The sequence below is a fragment of the Vipera ursinii genome, assembly GCF_947247035.1.
Source record: "Vipera ursinii genome assembly, chromosome: 6".
NCBI classification, from domain to species: domain Eukaryota; kingdom Metazoa; phylum Chordata; class Lepidosauria; order Squamata; family Viperidae; genus Vipera; species Vipera ursinii.
The window spans coordinates 42,910,381-42,934,797 of NC_139515.1; the positions used below are offsets into that span (position 1 = coordinate 42,910,381).

The 24,417-nt window shown below is 40.4% G+C and overlaps 1 protein-coding gene across 10 annotated transcripts in view; it reads right to left on the reverse strand.

The window, feature by feature from the left end:
* Positions 1 to 24,417, reverse strand: part of GRIP1 (glutamate receptor interacting protein 1) — a 341,679-nt gene that overhangs the window by 25,000 nt on the left and 292,262 nt on the right. For 6 of the 10 annotated variants that reach the window (XM_083365574.1, XM_083365568.1, XM_083365573.1 and 3 more), the window contains 8 exons: positions 23,871 to 24,040; positions 20,101 to 20,256; positions 19,299 to 19,451; positions 17,582 to 17,768; positions 6,655 to 6,800; positions 5,114 to 5,194; positions 947 to 1,016; positions 571 to 716 (listed from right to left, as the gene is read on the reverse strand). In XM_083365574.1, coding sequence (XP_083221700.1) covers positions 571 to 716; positions 947 to 1,016; positions 5,114 to 5,194; positions 6,655 to 6,800; positions 17,582 to 17,768; positions 19,299 to 19,451; positions 20,101 to 20,256; positions 23,871 to 24,040 — 1,109 coding nt within the window. The remainder of the gene's footprint in view (positions 1 to 570; positions 717 to 946; positions 1,017 to 5,113; positions 5,195 to 6,654; positions 6,801 to 17,581; positions 17,769 to 19,298; positions 19,452 to 20,100; positions 20,257 to 23,870; positions 24,041 to 24,417) is intronic. The other 4 variants (XM_083365572.1, XM_083365570.1, XM_083365569.1 and 1 more) reach the window with 2 other exon arrangements.

A 24,417-nucleotide genomic window follows, 5' to 3' on the forward strand; every position in this document is an offset into this window, starting at 1 on the left:
TCTGCCAACCTAGCAGTTCAAAAGCATATAAAAATGCAAGTAGAAAAATAGGGACCACTACGGTGGGAAGGTAACAGCGTTCCATGCGCCTTTGGCATCTACTCATGCTGGCCACATGACCACGGAGACGTCCTCGAACAAACGGTGGCTCTTCGGCTTTGAAACGGAGATGAGCACCGGCCCCTAGAGTCAGAAACGACTAGCACACATGTGCGGGGGAACCTTTATCTTTTATATGAGGGAGAGGATCTGAATAAATGTGGGGTCTTCTAAAATAGCTTTTTAAAAAACTTCTGAAATTCTTGAGACAACATTTTTGGGCATAACATTTCTCTAGGGATACTGAACTGGCATTGGGATAAATATACAAGATCCAAGCAGTGACTTTCCTCATTTCTAAGAAATTAATGAGAAGGTTTTATTATTCCAATCTCTGACAAGACAGGAACACCAAAGCCATCCTATACTGAAAAATGACTGAACGCTTTCTCCATTGAATATTTTACTTATATTGCATCCCAAAGGCATCTTTATATATACATAAAATATTTCATAGCTCACTGTGAATACCAGAGTTATCTTCATCCTTGCGAATTTTTAGCTTTACAAGTTCCTCACAATGCTGCAGGATTTGAACAGCATCTTCCATGGAACAGTTGTCCAGTCGAATATTGTCTATGGCAAGCAATTTATCACCTAGTTCCAACGTCCCAGTTCTATTCATAAGTAGAATACATTATGTGATTAATGGACATTCATGCAAATAATGATAGTTTTTAAATACACAAATAAAAGTGATTTTTGCTTTACATATATGAAGTAGCACATAAAAGCATTTTATCCCAAGGAAAGCACTTGCTTTTACAATCGTGGATCACTTAAAAATCCAGGGAATTTGAGAAATGCGAGCTTGCGACATAATCTTTGTCACCTTGCAAGCACTTACCTATGGGCAACACTTCCCTTCTTAATATCTGAAATAACAAGAGGATCTCCTGGTTTTCGACTAGATGGAGCTGAAATACAGAATACACAAATAGTTGCAGTTGAAATAATCCTCCCATAATTTGCATACATGCATATCCACATGTTCTTTCTCTTTGGGGTGAGCAATTTTATATGATGTAAAAAAAAAATTAGATATAATAAGCCAAACAAATTGAAGTCATGAAATAAGAAACAGGAAAAGAAACATGGCTAGAAATAGTTTCCATCAACATCTATCACTATACCTTTGCTTTTCTTTTATTCTCATAAACAACTGTCATGTTCATTATGACTATACATCATTTCACATGTTACCATTTGATTATTAAACTTCTTTGTTTTTGAAGACGTTAACAACTTCATTCAACTAAGAAGAATATTTTGATCTTCCCCTTCTTTTCAACCCATTCACATTTTGTTCATATCTTTGTTTTATTCATTCTCTCTTTCATAAATCCTCATTCATTCTCTCTATGGCAGGGTGTCACACTGCCGGCCCACAAGCCGGTTGCATCATACAGAGGCCGCGTCTACCCCAGCTCCGGCAATGCAAAAAAAATTCATGTCACATGATGCAGCGAGTTTGACACCTGTGCTCTACTTGTGCTGGTCACTCATCTTTCTCTCATTCACATTTGATCCTTTCTTCATCTTTTTTTTTAACCACATATGCTTTTTAATCAATCATTAATATTTTATGGAAAATATTTACACATATATTTTATATGCTAGCAGAAATATCTCATTATTAAATGGAGGGGGAATATGCATATTTGGTGTATTATACTACTGCAATTTTCTTTCTATATATTACACATGTTATCTTTGCATAAAGCATCTGATCTATTCTGTGACTATATATCAGGGAAGGTTTCCTTTAATTTATTTCTTGAAATTCTAAAGGTTTTCTACTACCACACACTTCAGCACTGATAAATACATCATTTCATTCAAAACAGATATATTCCTCAGATCCTTCACATTCTTAAACAAAGATTAGTCGAGCTTAGTGTTCTCCATAAAGTTGAGGAACTCTGGTTAGGATGATCAGGTTTGTGGAATATAATAGATAAAAGCCACTAGGTTGGCAGTCATGATCTAATAGCTCTATAGATAAATTATCTAGAAAAGTATAGAATTAAGCCTGAAAAATTAATGTTGGACATTTCATTCCTATTTAGGTGAAATAATGAAATTATTATATGCTTTTCATTAAAAGTTTTTAAATGATATACCATAATTTGTACTGCAAATGGTACCCTACACAGGCTCCTGTTTCCTTCTAGTAATAAAATTTATGATGGCTCCAATTTGAAAATAAGTACTAAAAATATTCCAGGATAGATCAGTAGTTTAATTCAACACAAGCTGAATCCAGCTATGTTACTTCTGGGTAAGTGTGTGAAAAAGTTAGGTATTTGATTTATGAAGATGTTTCATTGTTTAGAAATTGCAGTATCTTGAAAAAGTCAATAATAATAATAATAATAATAATAATAATAATAATAATAATAATGATGATGATGATGATGATGATACTACTACTACTACTAGTAGTAGTAGTAGTTGGAAAATACCTTGGTGGTCATATAGTCCAACCCCCTGTTCAGGCAGGAAACCCTATACCATTTGAGACAAATAACTGTCCAATCTCTTCTTAAAAACTTCCAGTGTTGGAGCATTCACAGCTTCTGGAGGCAGGTTGTTCCACTGCTTAATTGTTTTAACTGTCAAAAAATTTCTCCTTAGTTCTAGGTTGCTTCTCTCTTTGGTTAGTTTCCATCCATTGCTTCTTGTCCTGCCTTTGGGAGCTTTGGAGAATAGCTTGACTCCCTCTTCTTTGTGGCAGCCCGTGAGATATTGGAACATTGCTGTCATATCACCCCTCGTCCTTCTCTTCATTAGACTAGACATTCCCAATTCCAGAAACCGTTCCTTATATGTTTTAGCCTCCAGTCCCCTGATCATCTTTGTTGCTCTTCTCTGTATGCTTTCTAGACTCTCAACATCCTTTTAACATTGTGGTTACCAAAACTGGATGCAGTATTCCAAGTGTGGCCTTACCAAGGCATTGTAAAGTGGTATTAATACTTCACGTGATCTTGATTCCATCCCTCTGTTAATGCAGCCTAGCACTGTGTTGGCTTTTTTGGCAGCTGAAGCACACTACTGGCTCATATTTAAATGATTGTCCATTAGGACTCCAAGATCCCTCTCACAGTTACTACTATTGAGCAAGGTACTCCCATGTAACACCTCTGCTCCGCGAGCTGCATTGGCTTCCAGGTGAGATTCAAGGTGCTGGTGATGACCTATAAAGCCCTAAATGGCATGGGCCCAGATTATTTACGGGAGTACCTTTTGCCAGCGTTAACTTCCCATCGTCCTGTGCGCTCCCACAGAGAGGGCCTCCTCAGGGTGCCGTCGGTAAGGGAATGTTGACTGGTGGCCCCCAGGGGGAGAGCATTCTCTGTGGGTGCGCCTGCCCTCTGGAATCAGCTCCCTGTTGAGCTCCGGATGGCTCCCGACCTTCGCTCTTTTCGCCGCAACCTGAAGACTTGGCTATTTGAAGTTGCCGGCCTGGACTGAGGGACTGGGGTTTTAGATTTTAAATTTCAAATTTTAATTTTAGAATGTGTTTTATTGTTTAAGGCTACTTGGTTTAATTTATTTTAATTTTTGTATATTATGTGTTGTATATAGTGTTTTAATTGCCCTGTACACCGCCCCGAGTCCTTCCAATCCAAATAATACTAATGCTAATACTAATACTAATAATAATAGTTTGCTAAAAAATAAATCCATGAACCCACAAGTTGCACCAGAATTATTGTGTTGTATCCAGAATATATTGTTGAGAACTCATTTACACCAGATATATCCTAAGCTTTTTTAGCATCACATACAAAATAATATGCCATTCACCTACTTTGCTAAATACAGCAGGACTTATCTTGACCAATTATATCACCAGGAATAATTTGGGTATCATCTGGAGACTTCTATCATTGTTTACCTTGATTCTAGATTATTTATGAATAAATACACTGGTTACAATGTGTGTGTACACAAACATGTAGGTGGAATGTAGTCTGGATTCCCAGGAAGGAGGAGTGCATTTCACAGGAATAAGAGTCAGTTAAGTTTAGATAATTTACTTGGGAGGAAAAGAGTTAAGGCACTCCTCTCTGGCAATTCTCAAGATATATCTTTAATTAAGCAAATGCTTTAGTTTGGCAAGATTTCTGTCTATAGGTGAGGAACAATAAAGGAAACTGTTCGTATGTCTTTCTTTGTTTTTGTAGCCTGGCACATACATATACACATGTGATTATTTCTGCCTTATGTTTCCTGTTCTTAAAACTGTCACCAAATTGTAAGAGGATACAGCATTGCAAGGGGGGTGGGTATAAAAATATTATAACTACTTATTTGCCAATGCTGGCAAGGTTGGTGTATAACAAAACAATAACAATAATTTTACAATAACATATTAAAAGAGTTTTCTATGAAACATTATGAATCTGCAGAAAGTTCATTGGGAATGTTGCCTCATGAGGGCGAGAACGTAGTATCAGAGATGCTGTTACAGAATGGGTGCTGACACAGGCTCCCACCAACCTCAACTCTCTGGGTAATGGGACACACAAGAGGATGCCTGAAAAAGTCTATATAGTAAACAACTGAAGTTACTGAACTTCAAAAACTATCCTATTCCACATATCTGGAAAGGTGTGTTCACACAGACACACACACCCCTATATAGAATATTGTGTATGTCTCTCTGTGTGTAAATAAAATAAATAAGACAACTAGTGAAAACTTCTGTTTCTGTGTATTAATATTTTGTGCCTCAACTTTTCTCCAGCAGCTTGTACTTTCTTTCATATTTCATCCTTGCCAGAAATAACATTGACTATATTTACAAAAAGAAAGATGTAATTATTGCAGAAGCTTGACAAAATTTCAGTTATCTTACCCAAGTGATTTAGTAGATTCCAGCTTTAATAACAATAATAACTCTAGTTTGAGAAAACAAGATAAATTGTGTAGCACCATATTATAATTCTCTACTGAAAACCAATATTAGAAAGAAAAGATAATGAAAAAAATCTACTTCACTTACAGCTTATAGTGATGCCAAGTTCTACATTATGCCTCTTTGGTAGTTTTACATGAAAAGTGCCACTACTTGGTATGACAGATTCTGTAATTAAAAGTTGTTTCATTTATTAATTTATGCCAAGTAGAAGAACTCCATTCATTGATTTTCATAATTCATATATAACATACATATTCAAGCAGTTCACAACTCTGAGTCAAAAAAGTAAGTAAATCAAATTTGAATTATATTTTAGGTTAGTGATTTAAAATAATTACTGATTCTTAAGGTAAAGGACTGAAAAGTAGAAGAGGAAACTTTAACATATAATAATATTGATGTTACATAAAAATGAAATGTTTTAAAGATCAACATTGATTTAACTAATTGTACACCATAATTATCAGAAAACCCCTTTCAACATACTGAAATATTTATCTAAAAATAAATTGTTACTGTTTTAAATAAAGTTTAAGTTTAAGTTTTATTAAATTTTTATACCGCCCTTCTCCCGAAGGACTCAGGGCGGTGAATAAAATAAAAGGACACAATTGGTATACAGCACATAGTTGTGCAAAGGCGCTCTTAATCATGACTGTAATTAATAATGCATAGAAAATTCCAGCCAATTTATTTTATCCTCATTTCTCTATACATGGATTGTTAATTTTATTTTATTTTATTTATTTATTTTAATTCCATTTATATCCCGCCCTTCTCCGAAGACTCAGGGCGGCTTTACAAACTTAGCAGTAGCCTTCATTTTATGTATATGCCTGCTTATTAGGGCTTTCACACACACCCCAAGCAGCATTATTACAAAGTCAGCTTAATTGCCCCCAACAATCTGGGTCCTCATTTTACCTACCTCGGAATGATGGAAGGCTGAGTCAACCTTGAGCCTGGTGGGATGCGAACCTGCACTAATCATTTCAACTCTTTTTAATACATTGTTTCTAGTTATTCCAGGTAATTCCTTCCCTGCCTATGGTGTACCAATAGTCCTCGACTTTCAACAATTCATTTAGTAACTGTTCAAAGTTACAATGGCACTGAAAAAAGTGACTTATGACTGTTTTTCACACTTATGACTGTTGCAGCATCCCCATGGTCATGTGATCAAAATCCAGATGTATGGCAACTGACTCATATTTATGACAGTTGAGGTATCCTGGGGTCATGTGATCACCTTTTGCAAACCTCTGACAAGCAAAGTCAATGGGGGAACCAGATTCACTTAACAACCATGTTACTAAATTAACAACTGCAGTGATCCACTTAACAACTGTGGCAAGAAAAGTCACAAAATGAGGCAAAACTCACTTAACAAATGTCTCTTTTAGCAACATAAATGTTGGGGCCAATTATGGTTGTAAGTTGAGGACTGCCTTTATGTTGTATTTTGAATAAACAGCAAAATAATTTCAGCCTGTACTTTGTAAGATCCAGGATGAATATTAATAAAATATTGGCATATATTAGGATTGGGTATGCATGTGTTATAACAAATTCAAATGGATTAAATTCTCACCATTTTAGTATATGGAATACTCGACTATTCATACCTGCAACATCAAATTCAATTTCCAAAGTGACCTTGCTAGTAATAGAAGAATCTCTGAGGAGCTGATTAGCTTCATCAAATGTGCTATCTTCAGTTAGGATCCCATTTATAGCCAGTATTCTGTCTCCTATTTGTAGGATGCCACACCTAAATACAAAATAAAGCAAATAAGATTCCAATATATGGAAAAACAATAAACTTAATTCAACTCTTATGAAAGATAACAAAATTAAATGTTCTGCATTAAAAGATTGCTTAATTATCATGTCCCAAAATTTGCAATTTTATCTAATTTTGTTCCAAGGGAACTATATTATCCTGTGTTTAAGATCAGCGTGGTTTTAGCATAAAATATTAACATAGTTTAAAAAGCAGTGGTGATAATGAGGGTTTTTTGTGTTTTTCAATTTAAGTTAAAAGGGGGGGGTTTGCAATGTTCAGGAGGGTGAAAAATGTTCTTCACTTGGAATTATTAAAACAGATGTATGTTTGCAAGGGTTGTGTAGATACTTTAAAAACTATTCCTGACTTTGCATGAATGCGTATGCACAACTGTTTTCTCAGAGAAAAACAGTATTATTGCTTTAATGACTCAAAACATCTCCCAAAACTAAAAATTCCAAGCTCTGATATTTAAAGACTTGATCTTATTATTATTGTTTATTGCACAGTCAGCCAGATTTTCAGACTGGGTTTGGCATTTTTGTCCACCTATCTAGTCCTTACCAAGGACCTGGGGTAGACAGATGTGGATGTTTGATGGTATTACAGATATCGTCACAGGATGGAATCTGTTCCTAGTAAGGCTGCCTTTTGCAATTGACTGATGGTGAATTTGTCAATGCCAGTGCCAATGGAGCACATGGTGCTCCAGTTGTTTTGGGATTGCACCAAAGGCACCTATTACTATTGGTACTACCCTTGCTTGCCTTTGCCACAGTCATTCTATTTCTATTTGTAGGTTTTTGTATTTTGTTATCTTCTCCAGTTTTTTCTCTTTTATTCTGCTGTCTCCAGGTACTGCCACGTCCACTATCCAGACATTTTTGTCTTTCTTATTGACAATTGTTAAGTCCGGGGTGTTAAGTGGCAGGTCCCTGTCTGTTTGAATTCTAAAGTCCCAGAGCAATTTAACTTCTTCATTTTCTATGACTTTCTCTATTTTATGGTCCCATCAGTTTTTGCTTGTTGGCAAATGATATTTCTTGCAGATCTTCCAATGCATCATTTTGCTACTTTGTCATGTCGCTATGTGACCTTCCTGTAGCAGCTTACCAGGTGGTGCACTGTTTCTTCAGCTTCTTTGCATAGGTGGCACTTACTGTCTGTTGCTGTCTTCCCAATTCTGGCTTTTATGCATTTGTCCTTAAAGCTTGGTCTTGTGCAACCAGAATTAGTCCCTTGTTCTCTTTCTTCAACTTTCCTGCTCTTAGCCATTGCCAGGTCTTATTATCTGCTTTCCCTTTTTTTAATGTACTGACCATGTAGTGCTTTGTCTTCCCATGCTTCCATTCTGTTTTTCATTTGGTCTTTCTTGTAAGCCAATTTGGTCTTTCTAGTAGTTAGTATGCCTTCCTGTGCATCTTCTTCATTGTCCTTCAGATATTCTTTCAAAGCCATTTCTTCTTCTTCAACCAACTGATGTACTTGCAACATTTCATGCCTACCTATTTGCCTTGGCAGGTAGAGTCTGTCACTATCACTGCAAGGATGAACAGCGTGATTCATAGTCATTATTTTTCTGATCTTTCTATCCATTACTTTTAGTTCTGCTTGAGTCCAGCCCACTATTCCAGCTGTGTATCTAATGACTGGAACTGCCCTAGTGTTGATTGTCTTGATGGTATTTCCTCCATTGAGTTTGGACCTTAATATCTTCTTCACTCTCTTGATGTATTCACCTCTAATCTTTTTCTTGATTTCATTATGCTTGATGCTATCAGTTTGAAGGATACCCAGTATTTGTAGTGTAGCATTACCCCCTCATATGCCGCCGAAGCTCAGGCCCTCCTAGCCCTCCCTTTAGCTGCACTGAGCAGCCACGCTCTTGGGGCGCCAACCGAATGTCCTTTTTTTTCAGTGGGAGGTCACGTGGAGTGAAGGGGTGGCAGGTTCTCGTTGTCAAAGAGGTTCACAGGAACAAGCAGACCAACTCCCAACCACGGCAGTCAGTGTATGGCAATGTTTATCAACCCCCTGGCAATTGTGGCAATAATAGTCAATAGCTTGTAGCAACCGCTTGGAAGAAGAGGGAGGGGGAAGCCCTCCAGCTCCCGGCAGCAATGGAAAACACGGGAGAAGAAAGTCAGTGCTCCACAGCAACAGCTCGCCCCGCAAGAGCAACACCCCACAAGGTCTACAGCTTACACAGGTGATAATGATCACAATTCGAATGGTCGCTGGTCTCCGAAGCAGTAGCAACCAGCCTCTCCTCTTCTTTTGTTGCCACTTGTAGTCCTAGGTCTCTCTAAGCTGAATTCCCCCCCTTCTTTTCTAGTTAAAACCTAAGTCTAAAAAACCCCAGCAAGCTTTCTCTCTTCTCACTCTCACTCCTCCCTTCACTCAGGATATCCCCCTGTGAAGGAAAGCAATAAAACTCTGCTTTCTCACTCTCTCTCTCCTTCCCTTTATTTCCAAGAACAGAATCACATAAAAGAACCGCAAACTCCTCTCTGGTTTCACCTGGTCTCTGCCCTAGCAATAACAACCACCTCTACCCCCCTTTCTCTTTCCGCCTGATCCATGCCCGCCATGCCCAATCTGGCCATAGCTGTCAAAGCATTCCACTTCTCTCTCTACGGCAACGCTCCTGCAAAGCCTTTCAGCCAGCCTCGCTACAGTAGTAATCATCTTCATTCAGACTGTTAATGTTATTTGCATGGGGCATCTTGATTCCTTCAGTTTTCACTATTTTTCCTTGTTTGATAGCAAGTGTGGCATACTTGTCTAATTCAAACTTCATTGCAATATCTTGTCTATATATACAGAAAGTGTTGAGCAGTGATTCTCTTTCAGATGGGAGATTGTCCATGTAAAGGAGGTGGCATAGTCTGGCAAATATTTTGATGTTTGATGGCTATGGTCTGAGCTATTCAGTATTGTTGATAGAGGAAACAGTGCAATGACAAATAGTGGTGGTGATAGAGAATCTCCTTGGAATATTTCTCTCTTGATATTAATTTCTCCCAGTCTCTCACTACTGACCTGCAAGTGTGTCTTCCATTGTGTCATCGATCTTTGCACAAAGCTTCTGATGTTTCTACTGACTCCTGTTATTTATAGGCACTTGATTAGCCATTCATGTAGCAGGGATCTGAATGCCTTTTTGTAGTCAATCCGTGTAGTCAAGTTGGTCTTCCTTCTCTTGCAGTTTTTCAAAAACATTTTGTCAACTGATTTTCATCTTTTGTTCCTCTCCTTAGGTGGAAAGAGATTGTTTTCAACTAGATGCTGTTGGAGTGGATCAGCTACCACACCAGTTAGCAATTTGAAAGTTGTTGGTAAGCAGGTAATTGGCCTGTAGTTGCCTGGTGTTGCCCCTTTTGCTGGATTTTTCATTATTAGGTAGGTTTTCCCAGTTGTTAGCCACTTTTCAATTTCTCCTCCTTGTAGTATATTGTTGAACTGCTTGGCAATGAGTGGGTATATAACATGTTTTAATCAAAAACCATGCAGTTCATCTTCACCTGGTGCTGACCAATTCTTGATCTTTTTTGCTATTTTCTCTACCATTTCTGCTGTTATTATTTCTTTTAACTTTCAACTTCTTTTTTATTCTTATCCACCTGTTTTAACCAAGCTGCATCCTTGCTGTACTTCTTTGGGTTATCCCTTATCTGTGCCCAGAACTGCACTGTTTCTTTCTTGTCAGGTACTGACTGATTCACTGCAGTTTCTCCATTGATAGACTGGTAGAAACGTTTCTGATTGGATTGAAATTGGGGGTTCTGCTGATCTTCTTGACTACAGCTGTTATTTGCTCCTTTATTATTTCCAGTGCTTCCTTGATCTTCCTTGTTTCTAAGTGGTATTTCTTGGTTAGATATTCTTTGGCCTTCTTGTTCTTCAGCTTTTTTTTCTTTCATCTGTTCTAGCTTGCTTCCATCTGATCTCAACTTGTTGATCTTATTTCCCAGTCTAATCTTCCATTTTTGTGGTGCAGTTTGGTTTTTTTTTCTCTGTTGATTTCACATCCCAGGTATTCAGTTATAACTGCAGCTGTGCTGTACACTAGTTGGTGCTTTTACTTGATATTGCAGTGTTTGCATCTTTTAACATTTGTGATAGCTGTTTCTTTAGAACAAGATTCAATGCAGGCAGCCTTATTCTGATGTTTTTGTGCTGTTCTAGATGCTCAGTTATTCTTTGTTTCAATTCTTTTACTTCTTTAGTAACAGGGCTTTGTTCTTCCTGAGTTGTATATCTCTGCTGGATTTCTCTACTGCCAACTCCCCCCAATTTGCCTCCTCATTCTGAGTTACTTCTGGCAAGACTTTGATTTCTTTGTCCTGGCTTAACCTTTGCAGTTCTTCAAGTTCAAGTTTCAAGTTTTATTTAATTTGTATACCGCCCTTCTCCTTGGTAGGGACTCAGGGCGGTTCACAGGGCATATATAAAAAAGACAATACAAAAATTAAAAAAGATTAAACCCATGCCCAGTTAAAAACCGTAATACAAATCTAAAACGACAAATTAAAACCCATAATCCCCCGTCAAGCCAGACCAGCCATTTCAAATAGGTGGATCTTCAGGCCACGACGGAAAGTTCGGAGGTCTGATGCCGTCCGGAGCTCCACCGGCAGTTGGTTCCATAATGCCGGAGCGCCCACAGAGAAGGCCCTCCCCCTGGGGGCCACCAGTCGGCATTCCTTGACTGGCGGCACCCTGAGGAGGCCCTCTCTGTGGGAACGCACAGGGCGGAGGGGAGTTGATGCCGGCAGCAGGTGGTCCCTGAGGTATCCCGGACCCATGCCATGTAAGGACTTAAAGATCGTAACCAAAACCTTGAACCTCACCCGAAAGACAACTGGTAACCAATGCAGCTCGCGGAGTAAAGGTGTAACATTGGAGTACCGGGAAACTCCCAAGACAACTCTTGCGGCCGCATTCTGTACCAGTTGGAGCCTCTGAGTGGTCTTCAAGGGAAGCCCCATGTAGAGAGCATTACAGTAGTCAAGGCGAGAGGTCACGAGCGCATGAGTGACCGTACATAGGGCATCCCGGTTCAGATAGGGCCGCAACTGGCGCACCAGGTGAACCTGGGCGAAAGCCCCCCTAGTCACGGCCACTATATGATCTTCCAGGGTAAGCCGTGAATCTAGGAGGACTCCCAAGTTGCGAGCCCTATCCACGGGGGGTAAGAGCTCACCCCCCATAGAAAGAGATGGAACATTTTGAATGTCCCGGGATGCCGGAATGTACAGCCACTCAGTCTTGTCAGGGTTGAGTTGAAGTCTGTTCCTCCCCATCCAGACCCGAACCGCCTCCAGGCAACGGGACATCACAGCGAGGGCATCACTGGGGTGGTTTGGGGTCGAAATAAAAAGTTGGGTATCATCGGCATATTGATGATACCCAACTCCAAAACCACGAATGATCTCACCCAGCGGTTTCATATAGATGTTGAACAGGAGGGGCGAGAGGACCGATCCCTGAGGAACTCCACAAGCGAGAGTCCTAGGGGTCGACCTCTGCCCCCCTGCCAACACCGACTGCGAGCGTCCCAGGAGATAGGAGGAGAACCACTGAAAAACTGTGCCTCCCACTCCCAATCCCCTGAGACGCCGCAGCAAGATACCATGGTCGATGGTATCGAAAGCCGCCGAGAGGTCTAATAGGACTAGGACAGAGGAATATCCCCTATCCCGAGCCCTCCAGAGATCATTCACCAGAGCGACCAATGCCGTCTCCGTGCTGTGCCCGGGCCTGAAACCCGATTGGTAAGGGTCCAGATAATCCGCTTCATCCAGGACCAGAGGGAGCTGATGCGCCACCACACTCTCAACAACCTTCGCAAGAAAGCGAAGGTTGGAGACTGGACGAAAGTTGTTCAATACAGCTGGGTCCAAGGCAGGCTTCTTGAGGAGAGGTCTCACCACCGCCTCCTTCAAGACGGTGGGGAAATAACCCTCACTCAAAGAAGCAGATATAACCGCCTGGAGCCAGCCTCGTGTCCTCTCCCTAGCTGCATAAACCAGCCAAGAAGGGCACGGATCCAATAAACATGTGGTGGAACTCAGCTTCCCCATAATCCTGTCCACTTCATCAGGGGTCACAGAATCAAACTCCTCCCAGATAACATTGACAGGACCGCCCGTGTCCTGATCGCCAGACTCTGCCCAGCTGGAGTCCAAACCGGTCTGAATCCGAGCGATTTTATCCGTCAGATATTGACTAAATTCCTCGGCACGACCCTGCAAGGGATCCTCCCTCACCTCCTGATTAAGAAGTGAGCGAGTCACCCTGAACAAGGCGGCCGGGCGGTTATCTGCGGACGCGATGAGGGTGGAGAAGTAATTGCACCTCGCCACCCTCATCGCTGCGAGATAAGACCTAATATAGGTTCTTAACTGCAACCAGTCGGGTTCGGATCGGCTAGACCTCCAGCAGCTCTCTAGGCCCCGTTTCCGACGCTTCATCTCCCGGAGCTCCGCGGAAAACCATGGAGCTCGCTGGGATCTGTGCCGGGTCAGGGGCCGCAAGGGTACAACCCGGTCAAGTGCCTCAGTGGCTGCCCTTTCCCAGGCTTCCACTAAGGCATCCGCCGAGCTGTGAGCAATGGAGGCAGGTGGGGACCCCAGCGCCGCTTGGAATCTATCAGGATCCATTAAGCGTCTGGGGCGGTACCATCTAATTGGCTCCGTGCCCCCACGGCGGGGGGTGGCAAAACGGAAGACCAGCTGCAGGAGATGATGATCGGTCCATGACAGGGGCATAATAAATGGAGAGCCCCCACCAAGATCATCCAACCACCGTCTAGATAAAAAAATCAGGTCAAGGGTGTGGCCTCCCTCATGAGTTGGCTCTGAAATTACTTGCGTCAGGTCCATGGCCGCCATGGAAGCCATGAACTCCCGAGCTAGCTCAGATGAACCTCCCAGGGATGGTAGATTGAAGTCTCCCAAAATTATAAGTTTGGGAAACTCAACCACCAAGCCCGAGAGGATATCGAGCAGCTCGGGCAGGGCTGCCGCTGTGCAACTAGGCGAAATGTACACCAGCAGCAAGCCCAACTGCGCCCCAGGACCAAATCTCATAAAGAGAGACTCACACCCGACTATCTGAGAAACGGTGGTCTCCCGCGGACATAAGGTCTCCCTAATGGTAACCGCCACTCCCTCACCCCTACCATGAGCTCGTGGCCGGTGTAGCACCCGGAAGCCTGGTGGGCAGAGGTCAACCAAAGGGACCCCACCCTCTGGGCCCAGCCAAGTCTCCGTGATGCAAGCCAGGTCCGCATGCTCACCCTCAACTAAATCCCTAACGAGGGGAGCTTTATTAACCACGGACCTGGCATTCAGGTACACCAGCCGGAGCTCAGGAGGCTGCACATCCTCGCTCCCGGGATCTCGGGGAAGAAGCAGAGGGTCGGAGCGCCTCACCGCTTGCAAATAGCGGGGACGGCCCTCCCGGTAGCGATACGGCCCCCTGTCTATCCGCCTGCTGCCATTCCCCGTCGTGGGAATTGATAATCCCACGACCCGCTCATGAGCCCCGGCGACAACGCCACTCCGTTCTCCCCCCATGCTATCAGACCCAAGGCTGGTCTGAACCATGGTAGATCGGCCACCCCCCATAGCCAAACCACCGCTATCTCCCACCCCGCTCCCTAGCCTTATAAAAAATTTGGATAAAAAAATAATCAGAGGCTTTCTAGATTTACATGGATAGCCCCTGCCCCTGCCCAGCCATCTCTCAGAGACCCAAAACTCGGGCCCGTCATCAAGGTTATCGACGTTTAAGGAGGCAGGTCGCACCCAGGAGAGGGCGTACAAACGCGTGCTCGTATATTGCCGCATAAGTATAAAAAAGTCCAAACAGTCCAGGGTAGGCATCCCTTAGTTGTCCATGGGAGGATTGAACATGACAGAAGTCTGGATCCCCACCCAACTTCACTGCCACTCAGTTGGGCGGCCCCCAAGACAGGCCGCAGCCCGTTCTCTCACAACGGGTAGAGACTCCGTTCCTGGGGGTGGACCAGATATCCTCTGGGTAGGCAAACCCCATAGAGCTCCCACCTCTATGAGGTTGCAAATGGAAAAGTCCAGCCACTCTCCCACCGTGGCCGATACCCAGGTATGTCGAAAGTCCAAAGGGAGAGGGGAGAGGATAGGCAGGCAGATGGTAAAAAGTGTGTCCAAGGCAAGGAGGATAAGCAGGCCAGAGTAAAAATAGTCTGAATCACCGGCGTCACTGCAAGAGCAGTCTAAAGATGATACACGATGCAGGAGCCCCATGTCGTCCTTGCTCCGGTAAGATAACTCCCGGTCGTCCTCTTCGCCACCCAAGCGGTCCGAAGACGCCGTCGCCATAAGAGGCGGCCTGAAGCAAGGGAATAGGTCAACCATCGTCGCCAAGGTGAGTAATAATAGTCGCCCTCTCCACCGCCAAAACGGCCCGAGGGCGACACCACCGCCAAAGCGGGCCAAGGCGGCTTGGGGCCAGATGGAAGTCCCGCCGCCAGCGAAAAGATCAAAAGCCCAAAGGCACCAGAGTCAGCAGCCGGCCCCCGCGAACGGGGCGACAGTCTCAGAAACGCCGGCACAAACAAAAATGGCCCTAAAGCCAACTGGTGAATTCCCGAGCGTCCGGAGCATATCGTCGTCACCGTCGCCACCAAACCCGGGCCGCCGCCGCCATCGCTATCACCGCCGAGCGCGGCCCAAAAAATCGTCGCGCAGGCTGCTACCCGTGCCAAGACCGACGCCCACGCCGTCGCCGCCATCATCACCGCCGCCGACCAGACAGCCCAGCGGACCTCACGGGCACACTTCTCACCGACGGGCGTCCTCCTCAGCAGCCCGAGCCGGCCCGAGAACAACCAAAGTGGCCCGGACGGCCCGAAAGCAGCAGGGAGCGCCGTGCCAGACATGAGCAGCCCGAACGCTCCGGAGAGAGTAAGAAACGGCGGGAGGAAGCAGCTGGTAGGTAGCAGGGCCAGCAGCCGGCAGCCGGTCGTTCAAACAGCTCAAATCCAAAAAGACCGCTGCTGGCTTCAACAGCCTCCGCGTTGTCACACTGCTCCTCGGCAAACCCCAATCCCATCCCAGCAAGCCATAAGGCTTGTGAGGGGCTCCCAGGGGACGCCTATCAGCTGGAGCTCGCGGAGCTCAGCCGAGCGCGTCCTCCATCTTGGGCATGCGCGTCAAAAGTGCGTCCAATTCTGCTTCTGTGAATACTTTATTTTGAATTACAATTCAACATTGATCTGCTAGCCTTTGTTCACTTATTTCTAATTCTGGATGTTGTTCTTTCCAGAACTGGTCATTTGTTTCAAATATCCTCTTCTTGTTGGACTTGATCTGTGTGGCCCAGAGGTCCCCAATCTTCTGGGCACCAGGGACCAGTTACAGGGAGAGAGGTTTTTCTGCATACTAGAGGGGGCATGGTTTTGGGTGCTGCCTGCATCCTGTTGATGGAGTTTTCCTTGTTTGTGCGGACTGGTTGCTGGCATGCCATGGCCTGATACTGGTCCACAGATCAGGGTTTGGGGACCCCTGCTGTAGTCCATTTTTCACCATAGTCCAACATCTAGCATGGACCTTATTATACCAGGTGATATCTGAGCCAGTATGGCTTTCTGAAATTTATGTCTCACCATATTTTTAATGGGAGAAACATTCTTTGTCTGACTCGTCTGATGAGACCTGTCCAGTATGGTTGAACTTCTGGCATAGCTCTCATCTTTGTCAGAGCACACAAGCCCCACAACCATGTCAAGGCAGTGCCTCACTGGGGGGGGGGGTTACAATTATTATTATTATTATTGATTTAAGGTTTAATCTTCAATTCAATTCACAGGCTGAGACTGGTAAAAACATAACAGTTCAAGTCCTAACTAAGGATCTAAGAGCTATTAAGATAGCATCTGAATATATAGCCAGTTCAGAGTAGGGTGGTTTTTTTTTTTGCAAAGTCAGGATATTCAGGTCTAATAAGTTCAAAATCTCCATGTATCTAGGCAGCCCTTTGGGTATTGCTCCAAGGGCTTCTATTACTATTGGTATAACCATTGGTTTCTTCCTCCATAGTTGCTCAACTTATTATTTAAATTTATTTGCCACCCATTTCATTTCAAAGTGACTCTGGGTGGCTTATACTAGCATAAAAGTATCAGATATCAGTTATAACTGAAGCGGGAAACTGAAATAGCAATAGCAATAGCATTTAGACTTATATTCTGCTGCACAGCACTTTACAGCACTCTCTGAGTGGTTTACAACATCAGCATATTGCCTCCAACAATCTGGACCCTCATTTTACCAATCTCGGAAGGATGGAAGGCTGAGTCAACCTTTAGCCAGTCAGAATCGAACTCCTGGCAGTGAGCAAAGTTACCCTGCAATACTGCATTCTAAACACTGTGCCACCACAGCTCCTTATACTTTCCTGCTAATCTAAAATAGCAAATTTTTAAATTAAGCTTTACACATTCCATTAGGAAAAACTTATCTAATTTTCTTAAATTCAATTGTGTGTCAAAGATGATCATCTAGATAACAAAAAGAGTAATTGTGATTTTTCTCATGCCTGATCATTTTTTTAAAAAAACCTTTTGAAATCAAAATAGGAAAGAGTATGTTTCAAACTTTTTGTGAACAATCCTGAGAAATTATTTGAATCCCAAAAATAGTTACTGCAAGGGTTCCAAGGTGTTCGAAGCAATAAAGAGGGCTAATAACCTTACCAATTGTTTCAAAGAAACTCACTTTTCTGCTGGACTGTCAGCTTCTATATAAGAAATCAAAGGTGGAGATGATAATGTCTCTGTAGCAAACACACTGCCCTGGAGCTGTATTCCAAATCCTATAATCGGATCAGCTGTCAACACTACTTCGGTAGTTTCCGTGTGGACAACTTGCCCTGCCAAGCCAACAGTGCTAGAAGCTAGTGATACTGCAAAATATATCAAACAGAAATAATGATATTCAGAATGATAGCAAATGAATTCATGTTCTGATGCAAATACTATCTATATAAAAACTGTAATAAAATGTCAGTGTCAGTATTTTCAGTTAGAATAGTTAAAATTCCAGATCAACATACCGTATTACTTAGCTAAACTTAGGAAGAGCAATGAATATTAGAATTAGTGTATAGGTGAAAGAGATGAACTAAAACCTTGTAGGTCAGTTATTTCAGTCACAAAATCAGAGGATTGGCTGTCTTTACTCAATTCAAGTCTCTGCTCCTTAAATATTTGGCTTCTAGAAAGTCCCAGACACGTGATTGACATGTTTTATTACCAGACTTTTAATACAAAGGGTAATGCAAACTGTATACATCCTTCAGTCAAATATATCCCAGATTCTCTTTAAAAAGCTAGACTTATTAAAATTTGTATTTTAACTGTCCTATTTGTAAATAATTATTACAGAAAACCTGACTATAGTACAGAAAGAAAGTAGATATTTGTGAAAATAATAACATTGGGTTACATGCAATGACACAAAAGTTGAATTTTTTTTTCTCATGCAGGGAGACTTTCTTGTACTTCTCTACCATGATCATTCTGCTCAAAATTTGTTCAGGAAGGACTTCAACCTTTTAAAACTGTGGTTCCCAACCTTTTGGGCACACATAGACTGGTGGGAGGGGTATGTGGTTTTGAGTGGTATCTAAATCCCATGCATGTGTAGATGAAACTTTGCTCACTAGCATGGCCCAGTTCCTAATGGGCCATGGACCGGGACTGATCCACGGACCAGAAGTTGTGCAGCTCTGTTCTAAAATATTTAGCAAATGCATTAGTGATCTTGATGGAGCTTGATGGAAAGTCTACTATAATTGTCCATTTTGGATACAACTACAATCACAAGAATAGATTTGTAAATAATTGTATAAAGTTACAAGTTTCTACAAGAAAAATTGTCAAACTTCTACTTAGCAGATAAAAATGACTACCATTTTTATATGTTTAGTTAAGGAGAGAAGCTCATAAACCAAAAAAAGCAGCAATAAAAAAGTACCAGAAGGTATTCTTTCATGAAGATTGATTGCTCCAAAATTGCTTCTTTAATTGTTGGATTGTTACAAGACTGCTTCCTGAGGCTGCTTGCAGATTTCCAAACTCATAAACATGAGTTTAGAAGACCTCAAAAAAGACTTTGCTGTCCATTAGTACATAAAGAATTGGAAACAGCTGAACAATAACGTAGACATAAAATATTTCATTCATTTACAACTACAAATAAATTTTATTTATAATGTACCATACAGTATAGATATAGATGTGACCAGTGGTGGGATTCAAATATGGGAACAACCGGTTCTCTGTGTGGATGCCGCTTCCAGAAGTCCATTCTGGGCCTGGGCAACAAAAAATTAGCTACCAGTTCTGCTGAAGTGGTGCGAACCGGCTGAATCCCACCACTGGATGTGACTCATAACTATATTGTAAAACAGATAACCTTTGTGATCACCTACATGAGCTTTTGAAGTCCTTCTTTTTCATTCTTCTTCTCATCAATGTTCCTCTAGGACTAGTAGAGTAAAGGCTGCGAGGTAAAGTTCCCATGTTCAGTGAACTCAAGCTGTATGCACTCATGGAGGCAGGAGAAAATGATGAAGATACCAAGGCTGTTGGAAGAAAAGGGCACATCTGGTGCAAAGCATTCTAGATTTGGTATTTGTAACTGTCTGTTATCATCTGGACACTGCCTAAAGTTTATAAATCTCCACTAACCAAATGAGAAACTTAATGAAATCTAGGCATCAAGTCACAATTTTTAGGTTGAAGTCTATTATTAAAAAATCTCTGAGCTAGAACAAAAGCATAATTTTGTTTTTCTTAAATAAATAGGCAATTGTAATCCTCACAATTACTTCAACCATTTCTAAACATACAGTTATGTGAAATAGTACATACCAATGTGATTACAAACCACATTTTTAAATCTAGCATTTGAAAAAGATAATTTCTGACATAGATTTTGCGTTTAAAAGTGTTTCTTGAAAAAGTACTTAACTGTACAACAATGCATTTAGGAAAACTGGACCCTCCATAGTTTTCAAAAACTTTTCTTATGAAAATGTAGAATTAAAGCAGGAAATAAGATACTATGTCAGAAATAACCTGAACGTGCTTGTGACAAACACTGAGATCCTATGAAACCCAAAGGTTTTTAAGCCAGAAATAGGAGAAGAATATGAGAAAAGGAAGGTCATTAGGAAAACAACAATAACACAAAAACAACAGACGTCTGAAGGAAAAAGTATGGAACATTACAAAGACTTTTTTGAGGTGGTGTTTTCTGGCATTTCAAAGCTGGCATCCTGAAATGATCAGGGTGTTTGGTGTTATAATGGTGGTAACTGAGGGCACTGCTGTGGCTCTTGGCATAAGGATCCCATAGAATCTGCTTGTTGCTCCTTTGAACCTTCACTGCCCACATGAAGGAATGAGAGAAAATACATATTAAAAAATGAAAAGAAAAGAAATAAGAAAATTATGAGTAAATGGGGAAAAGTAATTAATTTATAAATTAAAAAGGGAAAGGAAAATAATTGGAAAAATATCCTGTTCCTACCGCCTTCCTTTTCCTGGTGATAAGCAAATGCTAGAAATGTATGCCACAACCTTTCACAATGCCAGCACTAGTGAGTTTGATACTTAAAAAATTCTGAACAGCCTTCAATCAATTTTTAATCTGCCTCTGTCTTTAGCTACTGTTATTAAATCCTTTAAGTCATTTAATCCAATATTATCAGCATGAATAAGATACAATTAGTATTTAAAGTTATAAAATATGCACACAGCCCCAAATGAATGTGTATATATTAAAAAAGCAAAAACCAGACAAGAGGCTATATATTTTTCATAGTAATTTAGAGTGGTTTACATGTCAGTCACTCCAATTTATTGCTTTGACATTTTAATTTTACTAGCATCTATCACTGGTACTATATTATTCAGGGCAATGAATTCCATTTCTTAAACATCAAAAGAAAATTTCAGTGTAGGAGAATTATTAATAAAGACAAAACAGAAATTTAAACTCATAATTTATTGCTCTGAATTTCTTCAGACTACTTTTCATCACAAATGAAAATTGTAATGGTCACTTCTGAATCAGGGTTACCTTAAGGATTCTCCCCTCCCCTCCCTCCATCAAAATTAAAAGGGAGGGTAAATTAATCTTAAATTTTTTAAATATACATTCTTCAAAATATATGAGAATTTTCTATTATTCACTAAGGACTGAGAGGAAGTTTCCTATTGAATTTATCAATGATATTTGTATATTTTTCCCCTGGGTTGTATAGGTATAATGTTGCTACAATTAACAAATCTAAGAAACATTTTTAACACTGAAACAGAACATGTAATTTGGAAAGAATTACAAAACTTTATTTATTATTAAATTTATATGGTTTCTTTTGTACAGATACTTAAAATAGAAGACAACAAAATAAAATATACATAAAATGAAAATGAAAATCAGAAACATTGATATCGATTAACAATTATAAGCTTGAAAAAAATGTGTTCGCCTTGTTCCTAATTTTGGAGAGTAGAATCAAATGTTCCTTCCTGGGGAGAACATTATACTGGCTGGGAGTCTCACAGGAGAAGATCCTCTTCCACATATCAAATAGGTGAACCTCTGACAATGGGGCCATCTTCAAAAAGGTTTCTCCTGCTGACTATGACCAGGTCTGTTCATACAGTACTGGAGGAGGTTGTCTCTCAGAGAGTCAGGCCTAAATTGTTAGGGCTTTAAATCCCAGCATCTTCACTTGTTCTTAGTAGGTAACTTTATTTATTTATTTTATTTTAATTCGATTTATATCCCGCCCTTCTCCGAAGACTCAGGGCGGCTTACAAGCTTAGCATTTCATTATCTTTTAATAAATAGAATAGAATAGAATAGAATAGAATAGAATAGAATAGAATAGAATAGAATAGAATAGGTGTTGGAAGGGACCTTGGAGATCTTCTAGTCCAACCTCCAACTTGGGCAGGAAACCCTATACCATTTCAGACAAATAGTTGTCCAATCTCTTCTTAAAAACTTCCAGTGTTGGAGCACAACTTCTGGAGGCAAGCTGTTCCACTGATTAATTGTTCTAACTATCATGAAATTTCTTCTTAGTTCCAAGTTGCTTCTCTCCTTGATTAGTTTCCATCCATTGCTTCTTGTCCTGCCTTCAGGTGCTTTGGAGAATAGCTTGACTCCTTCTCTGTGGCAACCCCTGAGATATTGGAACACTGCTATCATGTCACTCCTAATCCTTCTTTTCATTAAATTAGACATACACAATTCCAGCAACCATTCTTTATATGTTTTATCCTCCAGTCCTCTAGTCATCTTTGTTACTCTTCTCTGTACTCTTTCTTGAGACTCAACATATTTTTTACATTGTGGTTACCAAAACTGGATGCAGTGTTCCAAGTGTGGCCTTACCAAGGCATTATAAAGTGATATTAACACTTTATGTGATCTTGATCCTAGAACCATGTTGGCTTTTTTTGGCAGCTGCAGCACACTGCTGGCTCATATTTAAATGATTGTCCACTAGAACTCCGAGATCCCTCTCACAGTTACTACTATTGAGCCAGATACCACCTACACGGTACCTATGCATTTCTAGCTTCTGAAACAGACACCCACCAACTCAACTGTATCACTCTCAGTGCATTTCAGATGAAATGCTGACTGAAATGGGTGCAGATAATTAGTTTTATTTAAATCCTATGGGGCTCTAAGATTACTACTTTCTCAATGACTCTACCCAAGGAGAAGAATGCTTGAATTTGACTTTTAATTACAAAGATCTTCCACATCACAGGATTTTTGAAGTAAGAATCTTATAATTGCCTTCTTAAGCAGATGGCAACTGATACACAGTTAGAGAGGGACTGATCAACTCTCTTGACCAGTGAAAACTTGGCAGATTTAATCATCCAGGAAGGGCAATGATTGAGCACTTTCTGAATGAAAAGAGACACCATCTCTATTCATGCATTTCACATTGAAGTAACTGGATTATGCCTAGTCCATACAATACAGAATATGCTTCCCCTGTTCTAATGTACATTTTGCAGCAAAGAACCTTTTCTACTTGTGAATGTTCATTTTATGATTATGAACACTGATATTTCAAGGAAAGCACCACAAATAGCTATGTAGAAATTATACCAAAATCTGAAAGTTGTGCACAAAGGATGCTGGGACTGAAGAAGTTTCCTCAAAACTCTTTTCTATCATCTTGTATCTTCTCAAGTATAATGTTTTTTAAAAAATTTCACTATGCAATTGACTTTTTCTTAAAACCAAAGTTATTACTTTATTTTCCAGTCTTATTGTAATATCAAGATGTTTCTTGTGAGAAATACAAGAGCAACAAGTATTCCTCTCATGTGATATTTCATTTCTTCTTGCCTGTTAATGCCTGTTTATTGTGAGTAATTAGTTATAATTACTGCCCTAACTTGCATTCCACTCCTCCTTAAATCTTTTGATTTATTAATTAAGGTATTAATGTGTAGTTATTACTGATTTGGTCAAGAAAATATCATTAATTCTCTTAATCCACCTTGGATAGCTAAGCAATATGCTTGCTACTAACACAGTAACATGAAATTTTGTTTGAGCAAATTTAATTTTAGCTGCTTTGTATCAACCAAATATCTATTAACCAAGTCCTAAATATTAACAGTCTTATATTGGCTGAAAATGATTCCAAATTTCTACTCAGAGGAATATTCTGTATGCACAGAGCTACACTGTTGCACATAACAAAGATAAATAAGATAGGGCAGCATGGAGTGAAATACCTGTTGATTATAGATACCTATAAAAATGAAATTGTATGCATATGCAAGTCTTCAGTACCTCTGTCACATAAGAAAAGCCCCACTCCCAACTGATTTCACCTCAGTATTAAATTCTATTCATTTTAAGCATATTTATTCCAAGCAAGTCCCAATGAACTCAGTTTTTCTTGCTAAGTGAAAACAATTCAATAAACTTAATGGAAATATAATCATCCTACCATGTTCTGGTCCTTTAAGTGCAAGACGTGTCTGATGATGGGGAAGGATCTCTAGTTTGACACTGTCAGAAGTATTAGCCAAAAATTGTGTTGCTTCAGCCAAAGTACAGTATTCCATGCTAGTACCATCAATAGACAAAATATGATCACCTATATGTAATGCACCACATCTATGGAAAAAAGAGAAAACATTTCAAAATAGTCCATAGTATGATTTAGAAGTATATCATTTACAGTTATTTCTTTCAGAATTTTTCTTTATTTGATTACAAGACTGGTATGGCAGGATTACTTTTATGGAATCCATGCTGATTTTTATTTGGGCTTTTCTTCAATGTGCTCAGAAAAAAATAATTTTGATTACCATTTCTGTCACTTTGTCTTTGTCTATAATTCCCAGAACTCTCAAGGTCTCATATATATATATATATATATATATATATATATATATATATATATATATATATATATATATATATATATATATATATATATATATATATATATATATATATATATATATATATATATATATATACATATATAT